Source organism: Anser brachyrhynchus (assembly GCF_964034855.1).
Source record: "Anser brachyrhynchus genome assembly, chromosome: 2".
NCBI lineage: Eukaryota > Metazoa > Chordata > Aves > Anseriformes > Anatidae > Anser > Anser brachyrhynchus.
Window position 1 is genome coordinate 137,644,118 of NC_137695.1, and position 19,955 is coordinate 137,664,072.

General features: G+C 44.2%; 1 protein-coding gene and 2 long non-coding RNA genes across 3 annotated transcripts; 2 read left to right on the forward strand and 1 right to left on the reverse strand.

The window, feature by feature from the left end:
* The first annotated feature begins 7,166 nt into the window (after positions 1 to 7,166).
* LOC308188702 lies at positions 7,167 to 14,233 on the forward strand. Its single transcript, XR_013945707.1, has 2 exons — positions 7,167 to 8,178; positions 8,597 to 14,233. It is a non-coding gene; the product is annotated as an uncharacterized lncRNA (long non-coding RNA).
* Positions 14,025 to 18,631, reverse strand: UQCRB (ubiquinol-cytochrome c reductase binding protein). The gene is made up of 4 exons (XM_080578048.1): positions 18,545 to 18,631; positions 17,362 to 17,433; positions 15,400 to 15,566; positions 14,025 to 14,267 (listed from the first exon to the last, which is right to left on the reverse strand). Exons 1-4 carry the CDS (start codon positions 18,561 to 18,563, stop codon positions 14,190 to 14,192), a joined length of 336 nt encoding a protein of 111 aa, XP_080434174.1. The 5' UTR covers positions 18,564 to 18,631; the 3' UTR covers positions 14,025 to 14,189.
* LOC308188701 lies at positions 18,620 to 19,829 on the forward strand. Its single transcript, XR_013945706.1, has 2 exons — positions 18,620 to 18,932; positions 19,385 to 19,829. It is a non-coding gene; the product is annotated as an uncharacterized lncRNA (long non-coding RNA).
* The last annotated feature ends 126 nt before the right edge of the window (positions 19,830 to 19,955 follow it).

Consider the following 19,955-nt stretch of genomic DNA (forward strand, 5'->3'; position numbering starts at 1 on the left):
CCCTTTGCTGGACTCTCTCACGTATGTCCAGATCTTGTTATTGGGAAGCACACTGGAAATACTGCAGTTTTTCCACTGTGGTCCTACACAAAAAAAAATGGGGGATCCCATGGCACAGGGCATCTCTCTAGCCTGGTTGTGTGAGGGGACATTCAAGATACGTCATCACCCTAGCATGGGGACACCCATCACCCTAACCTGCTCCCATCTACACAGCGGAAAACCCCCATGCTTTCACCACCAAACCCCACAGCTGCAGGAAAAACCCTTTCCTGCAGTGCCTGCTCTTTTTGCTCTTTAAATATCAGCAGCCAGAAATGAGCGCAGCGAGTGCCAGAGACATGAAATGGTTGTTGGAGGGCGAGTGCCAGCACTATCAGCGTGGTCACGCTGGCTGCTGCTGGACCCCACCTAACCCCCACAGCCCTGCTTGGGGGGGTGCAGGGCACTGCCAGCATCCTGACCTTTTGGGGATGGAATGGGTTTGGGGAGCACTGAGAGCTGTGCTGACCATGCTGGGGGGGCAGAATTTATCCAGAAATAGGCATATTTCAGGAAAGAAAAATAGATTAGGACAAAATTATTTTTTACTGTAGCCATTTAGGTCTTGGCTTTGTGCAAATTGTTTCAAGCCATTGCCTCTTGCTAGGTGGGTCAGTGGGCCAAATCCGATGATAAATACAAAACTCTGAGATCATTATTCCCTCCTTGGATTTTAACTGATGAAAAGCTCTGTTCTGTTTGGCTGGGCTGCAGTCCAAAGCCCGGTGACCACCCCGCTGCAGCAAAATGCTGAATTAAGTTATTCTCGAAAAACTAAAACATCGCCGGGAATTTTACTGATAGGAAACAGATAAAGTCCACTGTGTCTCTTTCCTCAATATTTTGTGTCCTTGCAATCATCTTCCTCCAGGCTTGAAAAACCTCTTGCTGTCCAATAATGTAACAGCCAGGGCGCCAAGGAGCACCATTGATTTTTTCTCTAGGATTTTGTTCCTGGAGGGCAGGGGGAGCCCGGCCACCGTGGGCAAAGCACGGCGGGACAGGGCTTTCTCCTGCCTCAGCACTGACCAGAACACATCTCTGCTGTTTGCGAGTGCCCACCAAAACCTAGGTTGAAGCATCATCCTCACAGGTGTTAGCAGCATGGACTGGACCTTGGTTAAACTCATGCTTTTCTTCTGTAGGTTTTAATTTGGGTCATGACCTGAATGTATTTTCGGAGGAGGCGTAACTTGTAGGCTTATCGCTCAACTCCACCTTGCTTCTGATTCCAAGAGGGGATGAGCATTTCGGGACAAAAAGAGAGCCAAGTCCCTCAGACACATCCACCTCCACTGCAGTAGGTGAAACTTGCTTTCCACGAGAGTTCCCAAGCACGTTATGGCGAACTTCCCCAAACCTGCTGCAGCTGCGCTGGCGGTGGGCCAGCAAGCTGGAGGCAGCGTGGAACTGAATATCGAGGTGCAACATACATAGCCCAGAGCTACCAGAGCCAGAGGCTCTGCCCCGCACGCAGCAGCGGTGGCAGAAGGAGTGCGTGGGGATGGGGATGGGGTGAAGCATCCCTCACTGAGTGGGGAGGAGGAGGTAGGGATGGAGACAGTGCCTGTGGCATCCAGCACGTGCTAGGACATCCCTTGGAGGAGCCAGCCGGACTCGGATGTTAGCATCCTCCAGTCTCAGGAACTGGTTAGGAAAAACTAAAAGAGGGCAATCAGAAAGTGTAGCAAAAACTAATTGCCTCTTCTCCTGTGAAGAGTGACAAAACCCTGAGCACCAGGAGCCCTTCTGTGCTGTGTGGGTGACGGAGCCCTGGCACAGGCTGCCCAGAGGCTGTGGGGTCTCCTCCTTGGAGCCCTTCAGAAGCCGCCTGGACGTGGTGCTGGGCACCCTGCTCTGGGTGTCCCTGCTTGGGCACGGGTGGCACCGGGTGGCTCCAGAGGGCCCTGCCGGCCTCAGTCACTCTGGGGTCTGTGGTTCCCCACCAAGGAGGGTATCTGTGACCTTTCCTTCCCTGCAGCAGCAACCTGTCCTGGTCTGGGTATAACAACGTCCCTCTGTTTTCCTACTTCTCTGCAAGGTCTACATGTTAACATCAGTCCTCTCTTGAATTGAGGAGAATTATTTTTACCTTGAAATGACAACAGTTTTACATGTGACAGGCAGAAGGTGGTGACACTCACCTTGACCATAGCGGGGCATTTGGATCCGTCCCTCATGAGGTTCTTGTCAGGCCAGCTAAGAAATGCAGCCCAGATGAAGTCATTAGTCGGTGGGTGCGCAAGTGGCTGAGAAACATGCTGAACTTATCACGGCTTGCCATCGAACTGAAAATTCTTCTTTAATGGGGTCACCCGGGGTCTGTCCGGGGCCTGTTTCTGTTTGATATTTTCATTGGTAACTCGGATAATGGAATAAAGTATGCTTATAAAATCTGCCCATCACGCTAAGCCAGGAGGATTGCGAGCGTATTGGGGCCCAGGATTAAAATTCAAAATAGCTCTGAAAAATCGGAGAGGTTTTCCAGAATCAACAAATGGAACCAGATAGAGACATGTGCAAAGAGGTCAAAAGGGCTCGTAGTGAGACAGGGGGTGGCAGGCTGGATGGATGGCAGAAGAGACCTGGGAGCTGCTGTGGAGCGAGCACGGACCGGGTGACCATAGTGGCACCAATGGGTGTACCCATGGGATGGGAAAGGCAAGAGCTGGGTGGTAACGTCGTGGTGGTGGGAACGTGCCAGCTCGAGTGCTGTGTCCAGCATCACCTCTTCAGAAAGACGTAAACGAAATAGAAAGCCTGGAGAGACCAACAGGAGAGTTAAGAGGTTTGTAAAACCTGACCTGTGGGGAGGGGTTGAAAGAATTTGGGGTTGTTTGGTCTAGAAAAGATGGATGGGGCTGGAGGGAGCAGGATAACAGCCTTCAGAGGTGACTGTGAAGAGGGTGAAGATCAGTTGCCTTTATGTCCAGTAAGCGTGGACAAAGAGTAGTAGGTTTAATTGGAAACAAAGGAGGTTTAGGTCAGATATGAGGACAAACCTCCCAGCTGTAATCAAAAATAAGCTCAGGAGCAAGCTACCTACATGGGCCTGGGGACCACAGCCATTAGAGGTTTTTAAGAATCTCAGGTACCTGAAGGCAGCAATGGAGCTCTCTTCTAAAGCCTCACTCCTGAAGGTTAAGCAGATCTGGTGCTTGGGAGAGGCTCTCAGGAACCATCTAACACCATAGCGCTGATGTTGGAAATTGAGTCAGTCTCCACAATGCTGTCCCTAATTAAAGTGCTAAAAAGTGAAATACCAAAGCTGCAAACGGCAAAGGTAGCTGTGCTTCTTTGTACCTCAGACCGATTGTACACTGGTAACTCATTGTCCTTCTATTTCCCCACTTTTTTCCTTGTGAGACAGCCTGTGATAAAGTGTGCTTTAAAAAGCACACGGTTAAACAAGACATGCAATCTGCTTGCTATTATAGATCCTGCCTCGAGCCATGAATCAGTGCTTCTTCCCCACGACAGTCCTGGGTTATTCGAGCATATAGGTTTGTGTTCTAGGAAACAGTAAAAATTGTCTCCTCAATGATAAATAATTGCTTCTCCTTTAGAAGCACTTGTTATCGCCTCCTCGAACTGAATATTTTTAGTACTAGCAAAGTATCTTCTTTTCAGCTCCCTGGAGACATCTGCTCTCCATATGGCCGACTTGCCACTGCTTACACAGCCTGTTTCTGGGAAGGAGACTCTTGATATGACAAATTGCAATTATTTCCAGCTCCTCGAACCCTTCACTAGTTCCTGATTCATGTAATCAAGCTTAAAGAATTCTGCACAACCGTACGTTTTTTAATCGCTCTCGGCGACGACGTTCATGTCCCATTGCTTCTGCTGTCAGCGAGCTGCCCTTGGAGCATCAGGTGCTGAGCCCACCTAGGGTGTATCATCCCCAGGGACACTTCTGCTCCCCCCAGCCCCTCTGATCCCCTGCAGGAACCCATGGGAAGCATCACGGTGGCACCATCCCTTTGGCCTTGCTGCTGGCACGGGGGTGCAGCCCCTCTGAAGAGCCCCAGAGCCATGACCCGTGCTGGAAAAGAGAGGGACCATTGCTGTGCTGCTGCTTTCTGTGGTTTCTAAACCTCATGCTCTGAAGCGAAAGCTTATTCTGCCATCACATGGTGGGGCCATCTTTTTTTTTTGTCCAGTTTGGCAGTGCCTGCCAGAGTATGGATCAAGAGCTGAAAGATAATGCATTGTGCATATATCTATAGTTACCTCTTATTCCCTGGGGTACCCTGTGATGTATGTGTACTCTCTGATCTCACTCTGTAAAACACATGCACTATTCAAATGTATTTCCTCGTGCCTTGCTGCAGGAACTGTCAGTTTGAATCTTCATAGAAGTAGTTACAGTAAAAAGAGACACAAAGCTATGTCAAGTAATTCATTCAGCACAACGGAACGATATTGCAAATAGCAGCAGAGGAAAACCTCACAGCTGATATTTTAAGGGCAAGACCTTCATAAAGATTTAGTGGGCAGTGCTGGATATTAATACTTTTCACTCTGGATATTTACGTATTTTAATAAGTCAAAGCACCCGCTTTCCTTCCACACTATCAGAAATCAAGAAGCTGCCATGCAACCGATCACAAAAGCCTCGTGTGTGGGAGAAGCTCTGCCAAAGCCCCGCTGGGCTGCAGAGATTTGGGCAGCACTCGTGTCAGAGCAGCGTGTGATGCTGAGCCCCCACAGCACCCTCAGCCATCCCTTGTACGGAACCAGTGCTGATTTCAGCTTGAAAATCTGATGCTTGGAGCTTTCTGCACACTATCGTTCCCAAGATCTATAGCTGAAACTCCAAGGGTATAATACGTGGCCATGAGAAACTCATACAGCCATACTATCTTTTCTGTAGTATATATTATATCCCTCTTAATTAGAAATAAGAGAAGTAATTATTTTGGCAGCTGAGTGCCACATATGAAATTCTTGGAGAAAAGTACTCTGGATCCCACTGAAAATACCATGGACAAAGTAAAAGCAGAGTAGCAAAGGTGAAGAATAAAACCTGGGGGGGGGGGGGGGGAAACAATGTTTTTGTTAAATTTTTGGTTAGTGAGAAACTAGCCTACCTGTCTTTTTATCCGCTAAGTAAGACATATGGGACACAGATTTTGTTTCTTGCAAATTAAAATAACATGTGGACTTGCTCTTTTGAGTGAGTTCAGAAATCTGTGCTTTATGGATATGCAAATAAATTCTGCATATGAGGCAGCATACAGGGCACATTCAGCAAGCATGACATCGCTTAGCTCCTACACACACGACAGTTTCTGCAGTTAAACAATATTAAACGCCTTGGCAACTCATTGCATCATTAAGGACCTAAAGGGCAAGGATGTGTCAAACTCCGTGCGCTGCTTTGTCTGAACCTTTCCTACACCCAAGGTTAGAGCAGGGCAATTCAGCAGCGTGTTCCCCACTCTGAGCCACTGCCAACATTTTTTTAACGGGATTAAATTTTGCCTTGTTACTGTACAAAGACACGTTTTAAGCGTGCTTGGCCATTCATTTGGAGTAGGATTCTCTTTCGCTGAACTATTATTCTGGATTTGTGAATAGTGAAGTCTTTATTTCATTACTCATCATAATTCTTCTCCTTGGATTTATCCAATTAGTAGTAGAGCTAATAGAAGGAGAAGCAAAGTGGATATTTTAGATATACTAAAACCTTTAAAATCTTTCCCCCCCTGTTAGTATCTCTACCAGTAATCGAATAAATACTGGGAGGAGTGCAGCCTTTTGATGTATGTTTAATTAAAAAAAAAAAAAGAAGAAGCAATAAGCAGAGGAACTCTCCTGAGGTGCTGCCCTGCCTTACCGAAGCAGAAGGAGGTTCACAGGCTGCACCAATACCAACCACAGCTAAACCAAGGCACTGGCTGCTCAGGGAGAGGGCTCGGAGGCTGGGGTGGGGATGGGGATGGATAGGAGATCCCTGCCAAACTGTGGCCCCAGCATTTGCTGCCCCAGGCAGTAGAGCAGCAGGGGTCACCACCCCCAGCAGAGTCTTTCTTGGGCCACGATGCAGGTGGCAGTCACAGCCACGGCAGACCAAACCTGCTGAAAACACTTCTGTTTGCTGCAAATGCTGCATGAAGCTGTAACCAAAAGGCAGTTGGTGTTTAGAGCTACCCAGGCTGGTTTTCCTCGCACTGCTGGGCAGCCACTGGGGCTGTGCACCTTGTACCAGCAGAGACAGATCCATCCCCAGCACTGCAGTGCCACTTCATCCTCCAGGACCAGCACGGGGCCTGTGCTGAAGTCCACAGCAGAAGGGAGCAGTGCACACCTGGGTCAGGCTAAGGGGGTCGGGCAGGTGCAGCTCACGTCCCTGCACTGGAGGATACCGGGAGCATGCTGCGACTCTGCAATAGCTGCAGTCTTTACAAAAAACAGGCAGCGGGGCAGTATCTGCACTACCACAGACACAAAGTCTTAGCCAAGGCTTGTTCACCACCATTAAATGTCCTCCACCATATTTTTTTGAGCACTCGGCTGTGAACGTATCAGGAATGGGAAAAAGCAACCTTTGGGTCCTGCAATAGGTCGGTAGGGCAAGTCCCTCACTTGCTTAAACGTGGATTTATTAAGGACTTGATTCTGATCTTATTTCACAGCTACATAATTCCACCGCTATGAAGTTATCCCAAATGACTTTTAAATGCAACACATGAACGTGGAAAAATTAGGAGGATTGCCAAGATGTGCTTGGGGAGAGCATTCTTAGATTTGATTGTGATGTAGAAGATGGAGCACAAAGCCGGATTCTGCCCTCTGGAAGAGTGGTAGCAGCCAGGAGCGAGGATGTCACAGCTGCACTGGTAAATAGGAGAGGAAAACTAAGACAATGGCTTCTATCACAGATGGACATTTTCTTTCTAGTTTCGTTCCAAAACCCTTTCCATTTCTGCGGACCAAGCATGACCATTAGTAACTAATTGTGCTGTGTAATTAAGCAGGGTCGCTCAGCTACTTCTCGTACAGGGCCCAGGACAACACTTCTAACAATGACTGCACCGCTTCCAGCCCAAAAGCCGCTATTGGTAGAATTAAAAGAAATTTATGGCAAAAATTAAAACATTTATATTTTAACATCTCCAGACTTTATTAGGTGTTCTTTATACAGTCATCTGGTATGTTTAAAGAGTGAGCAATCATATAAAAGGAAATATGGTCATAACTGATTGAAGTAATAAAACCCTGAAACTAAATAACATCTCATAACTCATTACACAGCATATATTAGATTTCATTACATCAGTATATGACTTAGTAGTAAATTCTCTTGTTGGTCATAAACCTCCAAAGTGTTGTCATCCTGAAAAATGAAATTAAAAAAGAGAAGACAATGCCAGGACGCTCTGGTGGTGCTCGCACTGTTACGGCACAGCCCCACCTGCCGTTGGGGCCAACCAGCCTCGAAGGGATGAGGAAGGGACGTCGGGGAACCAGGCCACCAGCACATGTCACCCCATGGAAATGCCAGCACAGGAGCTTCCTAAACCCTTCCCTCTTCCTGAGGCTCAAGCATCAGCAACCCAACGGTTGGGATGCTGAGGCCTGAAGGCTCTTCAGGACACTGGTGCCTTCTACTGTCCTTCAGAGCACGCCCTGTGAGACCCGTGCCCTGCTCACGGGTGGGGAGGAGAAAAGCAGGGCTCGTTCCCAACACGAGCTCTCAAGGTCTCCCGCGCCTGGCTCCTCCCCTCCTCCATTTAACAGTTTATAATTACAGAGCACCCGATCAGCAGCTGTGCTGCTCGCAACATCTGGGAGATCTTAAGGCAGATCCTGCTCCAAGCTGCACTGATGTAATTGTTTTGCTGGGTGAAGGATGATAACTCTCCCCACGTGTGTATATACACTCCTTCAAAATAATCCAATGGTTTTTTTGAAGATCGCTTATGTCAACACGTGCTTTATTGTGTCTTATGTGTTTTTAAAGTGCTGGATGGGAGCAGCTGGAGGAGAAGTCCCCTTTCAAAGCACACCTCCTCTCGTTCTCCTTGAAACAGTTTGTTGAATCACGGCGAAGCATCGAGGCTTTAATGGCTGCTTTGGAGGTGTCTGGCCACACAGCAGATCCACAGGGTTAGATATATGGATTAAAAGGTAAGTATAAGAATTAAATACATTTCCCAGTGCCCTAGGGGTGGAGATGGCTACTCCCCTCCTTTCCACAGGAAAGCTCACAACCAGGTAAGGAGGAGGCTGTGCAAGGCTTGGCACACTGTATCCTAAATCTTGCACCAAAAATCTACCCTGGGGACCAGCTGCAAACCTACAAGCTGTCCCGCAGAAGGTGCTGCTCCCAGCAGAAGCTGTCCTCCAGGGGTGGGCAGCAGACGAGCCACATAGCGATGCTCCTCGGGGCAAGCCAGGTGGACCTGGGCTACCACACAGAAACTTTACCCTACAGATATGAAACGTGTCATAATTGTATTACCAGTCCTACAACGGGTGTAGCAGCGTCTCCTTAAAGCAGCTGTAGTTCTGGAAGGAAATATAGTTTTTATTCTGTATTTTGCAGGGGGAGGAGAAGGCATCCCTGCCCCGATGCAGACTCAGGTCCTGATTCTGCCCTGCTGCAGTGCAAGGATTTCTAGCAGTGCCTCAATAAAGCTCAGAAATGCTGATCTCACCTCTCCTCTGGTAACTCGGCGTTTGCAATGCACAGAGCAGAGCTGAGCCAAGCCTCACCTGGCAGCAGCATACATTTTGCTTTTTATCAGAGCCACCTCCACACTCCTGTGACAGTCTCGTTAGCTCTAATAGCCAGGCTGGGCTCCGAGCATCAGCGCGGCCCTGCTTGTACACCGATGGAAAATTAAAGGAGCTTTCCTCCATCTTCTTCGGTATGAGAACGCAGCTGAGGATCTTTCAGCATTTGGAGAACTTTTGGTCAATTGAAGCAAACCAAACATACCTAGATGCTTTTACGACTGTTTCAGAGCAGTGTCTTTTTGAAGCTAATACTCCACCAGGGAGCACAGCTCGCAGACAAAAGCCGTCTGAAGTGCCTTGAAGAGATCTGAGCCTTGGGCTCTGCACTTTGCTGCTTATAAACAATCATTTCAATCTGCCGGGCCGCGGCGGGAGTATGAGGCTTCATAAAAGGGCTTAGGTGTTGTAATACTGAGCACAGCAGCGTTTCGCTGGGTGTCTCGCTCTCCAGCCTCCCTGTGCAGTCCAGAAGATTTAGACACAAAGAACCAGATCCGCGCAGGCCAGCAGGGAACCACTTTAGGAAACGCTGAAGAGAGCACAGCCCAGCTGTGCTGAGTGAGGTGCCTCTTTCTGATCAGGTTTCAAGCCCCAGCTCCCTTCCCAGAGTAGGGACCGAAGCAGCACACACTCATAAAACAGCAACAGCAATTAGAGCACTTGCTTAGGCTTTGGAAGGGAAAGATCCAGGTCTCCTCTTTCACTGCGGAGATGTGAACTCCCCGCTCCCAGACCCGCGCTACGACTATTGGGGTATCCTCCTGAAGCCCTTCTGGCTTTCATGGAAAGAAACGGATGAGGTTGGGCCAGGGGAGGTGGACACTTCGGTCATCCCTGAGCACTCCGGCAGCAGGACAGAGAGCTTGAGCACCTTTCTGGCCCAATTTGATGGGTAACACTCCAACAATCTTTAGAGAAGACTGAAGCCTCAGTGAGTGCCACGAACTGGGGGTTCCCAGAGTTAAGCCACACAGGTGTCACCCTCTCTGGTGGCCTGCAAAGCACCAGCTTTTTGTGAAGAAAAAGGAATCGAGCTCACGGCCTGCCAGCATAAACTAATGTTAAATCACTAGTGAATTGAAAGTATTGAGGTGGTCTTCTCCAGGCTTGCTATGAGAAGACCCACCTTGCCAGGAAAGCAGAAGCCAAGGCGATTTCTGGCACCCCAGCTTATCAGAGCAGCCTGCCACCTAGCCCAGCACCACCAGCACTGAGGTCCTGGGCAAGCCAAGATCTATTCAACACTGAAGCATTTACATAACTTTACTTGAGGAAACTTGCACCTCTGCACAGCCTGCAGAGGAGTTTGGGGAAACCGAGCTCTGGGATCAGGCCCAGTTCTCCAACGGTACTTAGATACTAACCCAAACAGTTTACAGCAGAGATAGTCGCCTAAATATTTTCCAAAATCTCAGTCCTTTGGGCCTCAGACTAGCTGGAAAAGAGGCTAAGAAGTGAAGTCACTCAAGACACTTAAGGCAGCTGCATACCAGGAGGGACACCGAGTTCCAGCTCTGGTCTCACCCCAGAGCAGCGGTGGTGCAGGTTGCATCTCCCTGCCCTGCAAAGTTTGCCCTTACCACGGCCGAAATTTCAGTCCACAAAAGCTGATGGCACAACACTGTGGTGAAACCCTTTGGATAATCTTTGACTTTTGCTACCTAGAGGGAAAATGCTTCAAGTAGGAATGTGTTTAGCATAATAATGCTAAAACAGTTCCATTGCAATGACAAGCATGATGTTTCATCAAAATTCTTAGGAGATTTGTATCTGCTGCAGCTCTCCTTTGGATGGGAGTTGGATGTAAAACAAGCATATGTTTCTCGTTACGGAGCTGCAGAAAAATCCATTGTTTCTTGGTTGACTGATGTGAAATTTAAAGAAATCAGTCTGCCATAACAAACACGATCTTCAGCAATCAAAACCTATTCTTATATTTCACTATGTATTTAATCGAAGAACTTGAAGTGAAAGTTCACTTAAAAATTATGAAAATTAATTCAAGCTAAAACTGTCAAACTGCAGGATTAATATTATTAACTCGGACTTTCTTAATTTGACACAAATAATTCTGATGTGCCTAAAATGCTGTGAACTCAGGCTAGAAAAAGATCCCAGTAATTTAAGAAATCTACATAGAATTCATATAATATATATGAAGATCAAGGTTTTAAAATCAAGTTTGGAAACTCAAGATGCACACTGTTGCCTTGTGCATTATGATATGACCTTAAGTTACAGGTTCATTTTTTTTTTCCAGTAGGAATCCCTTTCTCATTTAAGAATACTTTTCAATCTTCTGTACACAGCACAACCTTGCGTACTGCATTCTGCACAGGTCACAGAAGTATCAGCTCCCATATTTTTACACTTACCATCCTAGGAATGAGGAAGGAGGTCTTTTTCAACTCAAATTCCTCACGAGATTTGCTCTCAGTACCACCTCCTGTAGTATCAGTGGTGTGCCCAAACGAATACCAACACTTGTCTAGAAGTTTTTCAGAACAGAGATATTGAAATGAGCTAACGCAAATGGAAGTCAGAGATCAGTGAACAGCCAAAGTGCCTTGCACAGTGCTACAGAAGAACCTAACGAAAGAAAAAATAGTTTTCCAAGACAGGATGCTGTTTTCTTCTTCATCAGACTCCCTTTCCATCCCTGTCAATCTATCCCCCTTTAGCGCTATCAATCTTTTCCTTAAAATCAGACAATTTTTCAGATTGTAAACCCATAGCTGCAAAACCCTACGCTCTTCACAGAACAGCACACAGCCTACACCAGAAATGGGGCAGGACCCCACGGCTGCACAGGTGGGATGGAAGTGTTACAAGGAGATTATAGATATATGCAATTCCCCCCCCCCCCCCCCTTTCTTTTTTTTTTGCAAGACCATTCATCCCCATCCTAGACATTTTTAAGGAAAAATTAAGAACTCAAAAACGGCAATCACACTGACCCTGCGTCCTGTCACAAGCAGGATTCAGGTATTTTGTACAAACTCTTATGTTTCAGCTAGCTACAGATTCACACTAGTAAGTCAGAACACAGAAAAGAACACTACAGGGTGAAATATGAAATGTCTTCCAAGTTACTCAGCTGCTAGCTGGTGGCACAAGCATCCAAATCCTACATTACGTATACTAGATAAGAGCTTACAATCTCTAACATGGAAGTGCTACAACTCCTGGTTCCAGGGCAGAGGTCCCCCTTGCACACTGACCTGCTTCCTCCCTGTTTCACATTATTTTTAGGTGCTCTTAAATGTCTCAAAGAATACTCACCCATCTCTGCCAGAAAACCAAATACATTTTCCTTTCCAGTATCACACTGAGAAATAAGCCAACAGTCTTCAATGAACTCTTGAAAAATACTTCAACGGAAAACTACTGTACAGTGTGGGAACTTCACACTGATTAACCTACATCAGAAGCATCTGAAAAGATGCCTAAATGGAAGCTGTCAATCTGAGCTAGTCAACAAGTAAGCTTTTGACACTGCTTCCTTTTATCTCCTCCCCTAAAACTTCAAGAAAGATTGCTTGGAAAGACTTTTATTAACCTCCACCACTTGCCTCTGGCTCTTGAAACATGATATATTAGCGTAAAGAGGTCAATGATTTCAGAAGCGTGATGCCAATTGGCACATGGATGCTTGGCATCCTCCTCAAAGGTCAGACTATTTTCAAGTGCTCATGGCCAGCAAACCCCTTTTGTCTACCCCAACTTATTTTTGAAAACCTTTGAACCTTAATCCAAACCTATGGTCAAATAAACAGGTATTTCTACAAAACCGTAGCTTTCATAGAACTTTGACCAATTATGCCTTTCAAATGCTCCATTAGATAATTAAGTTCTCTAATATTATTTAACAGCTAATGAAGTAGTTCTAATTCCACTAGAAAAAAAAAAAAAGTATTCTAATAATTCCATACAACAGAATTGTGGAACTTTCAGGTCCTACCTGTCCCTTGAAGAAAATTAGGAAGTTCTCAAAAACCCATCAGCAAATGACGTATATACTTCAATATGATTTTGCTATAGGAGATGAAGGAAACCTCACATTCTTAATGTAACTTCCACAGAAATTTTTAAGGAATATTGGTAATGCAGATATTTTTGTAGCATTTTGTTTTACCATACCAGGTTGTGAAGCGTTGAAATAAATATTTCACCTAGTAATCGCTCTACCCACTTTACAGTTGTAAGCAACTGAAGCAAGCAGATAAGACTACTCTGAGTCACGACTAAGATACGGATTAGAAGTAGGAATGGAAGCTATTTGGTTATATATTAATCCAAAGGTACAGGCATGATTTGCTCTATATTTATGTAATTTTTTTCAACTGCTCTCTAGCTTTTGGTCCACAGATTACTGCATGTCGCAGACAAGCATGTATAATAAAAGAGATATGTTACTACTGCACAAGATTGTGCACTTCATACTGAGGGATACAATAGGCCTCAAATTCTGCAATTTGTGTGCAACACCAAAGACTGTCTCAGAATTAACACTACCATTATACTATGGAAGACTAAACTCAAGGTCTTCAGCCAGCAAGGGCTGGCACTTTCTGGACACAGATGAACTGCTTCTGTGTTTAAGCAGAGCCCAAATTCTGTGCAACTCTAATATTAAAGTCTGTTAGCATGATGGTTTAAAGTAATTGGTGCCACTCACTGTAAATGACATGCTCCAGGCCAAGAAAAAAATACATGGGATGTTAATTATACTGTAGAAAGCACATCAGTTTTTTAAAAGGATAAAATCAAGATGAAATGAGACAGTCGTTAAGGTTTATATGAAAATAATCTTGTAAGCATTGACAACACACATGGTACAAAGAGCTAGTAAAATATTTCCTGATTTTATGATTAAGGAACCATTTACATTTGTCATTACTGAAATATATATGTGCCTAGATACACAGAGTATCCCATGCTGCTGTCTCATGACACCACTGTCACATCAAACACCGGTCCAGTATTCTCATCTCCAGGGAGAAGTGGTGACAAAGGAAACAGCACCCCCATTTTAAGTTAACAGAGGAACTAGCAGCAGCAGCCTTGGGCAATTCTTACCTTACCCTCTAACTGCAGGAAACAGCTGTACTCTGAAAAGAGTAAGAAGCTGGAATGAAGACTGCATACCATTAAGCTAATATGTAATGTATATGCTCATAGGAAAGATTTGAACATTAGCCTGTTAACATTTACAAAGAAGTCTTCCAAGGAGATTTTATACTTTGACACGTTTATTTTAGTTGGATGAACAGAACCCATGCACAAGCTGAAACAAGTGTTCCTTCAGCCTCACATTTGCCTCCCTGAAGACTTCAATAACCAAATGTTTAGAGATATCAGAAATATGTGGATATTAACATGAAGTAGTAGTTCAATAGCTATTTTTTGTTCCATGCTTCTCTTTCAAGCCGTTCACGGATTACTTCTTTAAGGTACGGTTCAAGATAATGCTTATCCTGAAAAAGAAGAGAATATTTAAGATTAGTTAACTTAAACTCAAAAGGGAGGTCCAGAAACAATTCAAACCATCCTACAGATTACTTCTCTCTCATTCCTCCTCAGATTTAACTACAAACCAATGTACAGAGGGGGAAGAGAAAAAAAGAACTATGTTACTCACTCTGAAAAGGTAAACTTGGTATCTACCAAGTCTGCAATGACAAACTCTAATGCAACCACTGCTAATTCTTAATGCTTCCCCAACATTAACAAGTAAAATGATGCCTTCAGCTATAACTTCATGATTTTTTTTTGACAAATATCCAAGTGCGCAAGACTCACTTTAATTAGATCAAGTCCAAGTAAAATTTTCATCACGCTGGAGAAGCTTATTTTGAACTTAGCTTCTAAACAGCACTGCAAACAAATTCAAACAGAACACCTTGTCTGTGCATAACTGCAAACCAAACTGCTGCTCAAGCAACTTATGCAGGCAATACCAAAATACGACCAATAACACCACAAGAAACAACCTCCATTTCTATAGAGAAATTAATGCTCTTATATTATTTTCCAGTCCAAAGTTTAATGAAAAAATTCCTGCCAGGTGATTTGGAGAAAGCTGAAACGAGCAGTAATGCAAAGTCTGAATTATTCCACTACAAAGAAACACGTTAATTAAAAATAAAAAGGAAGGTGTAGCTTGATTTGGTTTTCAAATTACAGTAAGACATGTATTTTAATACAAGGCTTTCCTTTAAATTATTGACATTTTCATGAATAAAAGCTTTGGCTCAAGATTTTCTACAAAACCAAGAAACTCATTCAAAAGAATTTCCAAGCCAGTTAGAGCATACTTCCTTACCTGACAGCTTAGAATATTTCATCTGAATATACAAGTGCTATAGTTTTGAGCTGTAGTTTAAGCCTTTGTCATCTTGAGCAAAAAGATAAAATTTCCAATGTTAAAATATAGATTTTTAAACAGCATTCAAAAGCTGTGTTTTTCAAAGGTATCGCAAGAGATGCGCACTCATACTCGTTATAAATAACATGGAAGCATGCATATCTTCAGAGATTGAAAATCCCAATGACCCTACAACGATCAGTCTTAAAGACCTCCACCTTGAGGCAACTCTGTACACGTACCTCTTCGTATTTTACCCACTGGTCTTTTGGAAGGATCTGATGTTTCAGGCTTAAGTCAAGTGCTCGCTTTATGCGAAACATTCTTGCATTGTAAAGATCCTCTGGAAGTCTCTTCAGTGCTTCTTTTACATCATCATCTTCATAAAACGTATCATCTCGCATTAATCCTGTACCAACAATATTTTACATTATCACTGAGTAGATGTTCCTAAGTAAGATTTAGGACCAACACAGGTGTTTTTGCGTAACATAGACATGACACTTAAAATGCAAAATTATGAGGGAAAAAAAGAAACAAACCACAACCCAGACAAAGAGAACCCCTAACTGCTCACAGAGAACAAATTGTGAACGCTGAAATTCACATACTCTATTTAATTGCTCTTTCTCCTTTTCTTAAGGAGGAATATGGAAAATCAATATTTGATTTAATGTGCTTCATAAGATTATACAGAATATATGCAGAACAGTAACTATTCAGGATCTGATGGGTAGACTTACGCTCGCTTTATTTCATATCCTTGATTTCAGATGACTGTCTAGGTAAAAGCTTTAAAAGCTGATTCTATCACAGTCAGTCAACTGCAGACGTGACTACTTCAGTACATAAGAATTATTTTCTAAACTCCAGTGTGCATAATGTCTTGATCTCCATCAGCTACAGCAAGCAATGGAAACATGAACCTACTGATTTTTTTTTGTGCCTGAGTTTCCACTTCTTCCCTCCATCAGAACTTAGTTCAGGGAGGTGTAACTAGCCTTCTGACAGCATAAGAAGATCCCCATGCTGTTTTTGGAGTGAAGAATTTCTGAAATTTAACCAATCCCGCTTTAAATTTCAGCATTAGCAACAAAGAACAAAATGTTACTTCCATAACATTTCAAAATTGATACAGATCACATATGCACACCTACTGCCTTTAGGTTAAAGGTCTTGCTCTCATGTGACTGAGTTGGCAGGAGTCTCCCAGTAAAAAAGAGATTTCCTTCGAGCTATATATTCTTGAAAATATAAGGCGTGGTTTTGCAGTTTCTCTTTAAAGGCATAAGATGCACGGCTGCTAGTTTAACCCGTAGATTTCAGTCACATTCACAGAAAATGGAACAAATGTATTAATGCCATCAAGAATTTCAGTGGATAGATAGCACTTCACCTCTAGAAGTGAGTGGTCAAAGAATAAACTTTAGTCTTTCAATTTTCTTTTTTCTTTCTAGCTCTCCTGGGGCAGGCATGTAAACTTCTTTAAATGATGTCCTGAAGTTGCAGCCAGCACTAGTAACAGTCTCTGAATATTCAAATTATCTTGTCATTTACGAACAGTTTTGCAATCTATATTGTTGAAACAAACTTGGTAATAACATGGGACGAATTAATGGTAATACCATCAAGGCAATTCCCTCTGCATACGGAAACGCTATTTTTACAGCTACTTTCCCATTATACAGGCCAGAGAGACATCAGCTCAAGTTACAGTGATACAAAGTGCAAAAATAGCTAAATCCTTTTATACAGGTTGGATACTTTGCAAAAGTAACCCAGACAGACCAACTGCTATTAGCAGCAATCTCCCAGTTTGGAATGCAGCCCTTGGGAAGGTAACAAGATTAGCAGGTACTAACCCACGCAATTAACTCGGTGGGAAAAATTTTTTTTAAAAAATCAAGCTTTCAGGATTGCTTTCTGGAAGTTTTTTTCAACAGCTCCAGCTTAACCTTAGATGTTACAAGTTATTTCACTGAAGAACAAACACAGAAACAACAGAAAAGAAGTCACTGACTCATTACTAGGTAGCGGTCATGATGACCGAAGCTGTTGATAACTTTCTTCTCGAAAGAAAAGTAGTAGCTATCATTGATAAAAAGACATGCATCAAATTGCTCATACATACACCAGTTATGAACCATAACTAGATAGAGAACTGTTAATAATGCAAAGTTTTTAAGGCTTAACGAAACACTCACCGAGCTTGTTGAATCCAGCTGCATTGTAATACCACTTGCGGATTCTGTCAATCAGACGGCCACCTCCTGAAACTGGAAGTGACTGTCATCAGTCGGGGAACACGATGAAATGCAACCTTACGCACCGCTACAACAGTATGCAAATATCTGTTGACCTCTTTCATGTACAGTAACGCAACACCACGTCAGGTTTGAACTTGAGCATGACCAGGCCTCTCTGCTTTCCAGTACTCTTACATGGATACCGAGCATACAGAACGAGTGCTTGTTCCACACAATATTCTGACCTCTGTTTCACTCAATTTAAAAATTAGAGTACTTTAAGACTTGGAACACTGCTAACAAGTCATTCCCAAACACATCAGCAACAGCTTTAAGCTCCATAACTCTTACTTGAGCTAAAACCATAGTGTTTACCACCCTGTTTTTCAAAGCATTTACCTAAGTTTCACAGCTCTCATTACGGGTTAATGCGATTTCAAGACCAGCATATTATGTTGTTAACCTTCTGCTCCCCTCTCCAATTACCTAAATACTATTCCAGACCTGCTTTTTCAAACAGCTGCCAAAGTCAACGGGAAGGTCAACGCTGAAACCTCAGAAGAATCGTTGGCTTTAAGAAGAATTAAAGCACGCAAAATGCAGGATACTAGGATCTTTTCCTAGCTGTGATTTTGGATATCAAAGGTGGGTTGGTTGGTTGTTTTTTAAGTGTAGTCAAGTGCTGTGCAGTACCAAATTAAATTTGACAAGGGTCTGGAAACCTAAAAACAGCATAGTTCAGGCAATGCAGTGAACACAAGGTTATATTTCATGACTTTAGGTTGGTTGCCTTATGAAGCCACTCCAGAAAGCCAGTGCTATGTGTGATACCAGCACACTGTCGGCATATCACCTGATCAGACTTCGACCTTCACATTTTAGGAGCTGAGAAGAAATCACACTAAATGAACCAAGCCCGAAGCCACTACTTATTACAGGATGGTTTGGGTTGGAAGGGACCTTAAAGCCCACCCAGTTCCAGCCCCCTGCCATGGGCAGGGACACCTCCCACCAGACCAGGCTGCCCAAAGCCCCATCCAGCCTGGCCTTGAGCACCTCCAGGGATGGGGCATCCACAGCTTCTCTGGGCAGCCTGTGCCAGGGCCTCACCACCGACCCCCGCAGCCCCCCCCCGGCTCACCGCTCGCCCTGGCCGCCATGTTGACCTCGGCGCGGCGCGCTGCCTGCTGGGGAGCGCAAGGGGCGCATGCGCGGCGGGGCGGGTTCGATCCGGGCACGGCCGTGAGGGGAGGAGCGGGGCCGGGGCTGGGGCCAGGGCCTTGCCGGTTGTCACTGAAGAAACGTCCCGCTGCGCTTCTAAAGACAAAAGTAAAAATAAAATGAAGAAAAAAAAGTTGAATTATGCCATCAATCTTGCCCCACCAGGCAATTTCAGGCGGCTGAGCGCGATGCGCAGCCTCCCGGCAGCACTGAGGGCGCCCCTCAGGCAGCCGCTGCCCCGCAGCAGGAACAGCGCCGCCGGAAATTTTTGTCAGCTTGCAGCCAAAAAAGATTTGGCGTGACTCGAGGTGGTCTTCCCCCCCCGCTCCCCTTTTCTTTTAGCACTTCTCTCGGTTGTCTTTCTACACGGTGTTTCTGGGAAGCGATTTTGGCATAAGCTCACACAGCGTTTCAAGGAACCGGTTTAGCTCTGGCAGCGGTATTTTTTTTACATTTAAATTAAAAGCTCAAAGTTTAAGAAATTCACAACATATGTATTCTATAAATTGTAATGGTTTAGCACACGGTGATTGTGCTAAGGGCAGCCAAGTAGAATTAATTTAGCATTCTGAACCCGCACGTTTTCTGTAATCATTACTCTTTACTAGATTGCTTGAAGACTATAGTTTATTAGCATTTAATAGTTAAAAACCTAATCTTAAGTTAGATTTAGATCTCTGGGTTTGAAAGGAAGGAGTGGGGAAGTGTTCAGCCATCCCCTTTTCAGCCACCACTTCAGCTGATGTTTGTGCATCTCCAGCAGGAACAGTCAACACGACAGAGGATTTCAGTGATCAGTGTCGTGATCAGAACAGGAACACGAGAGCATCATGAGAGACGTCAAATGCAGCTTTTTCCTGCGTTTCAAATGAAGATGTTCTGGTAAATCAATCTGTGTACTGCTTATCCTGATGCCATTCCTTACCTTGGGTGGTGTTGCAATTCAGATTTTGATTTTGATTCTGGGTAAAAGTCCCAAGTTGTGATGCCGAGAACTCACTGCTCTTCTCATTCTTTAAATTGCCCTTTAACGTTACTGTATTTCCCCCCTGATTAGGGGAATTTAACCTTTTGCATTTTATTCTGCTATCTGCATACAGAATCTTCAGGCTTTTATTCCTGTGGCCCAAATGGGTATTTTAAGTTCCAACCTTTAAAAAAACCCGATATTTTCATTAAATAAAAAGCTTAAATACAAATGACAACATCTGGATTTCAATTTCCTGACCTACTTTAACTGAAATAATAGAAACTTGTAAACAATAAACTATTAGTTTGCATTTGTGCAAAGTTAGTTTCTTCACTTTGCCCAAATACACTGTGAAACATTT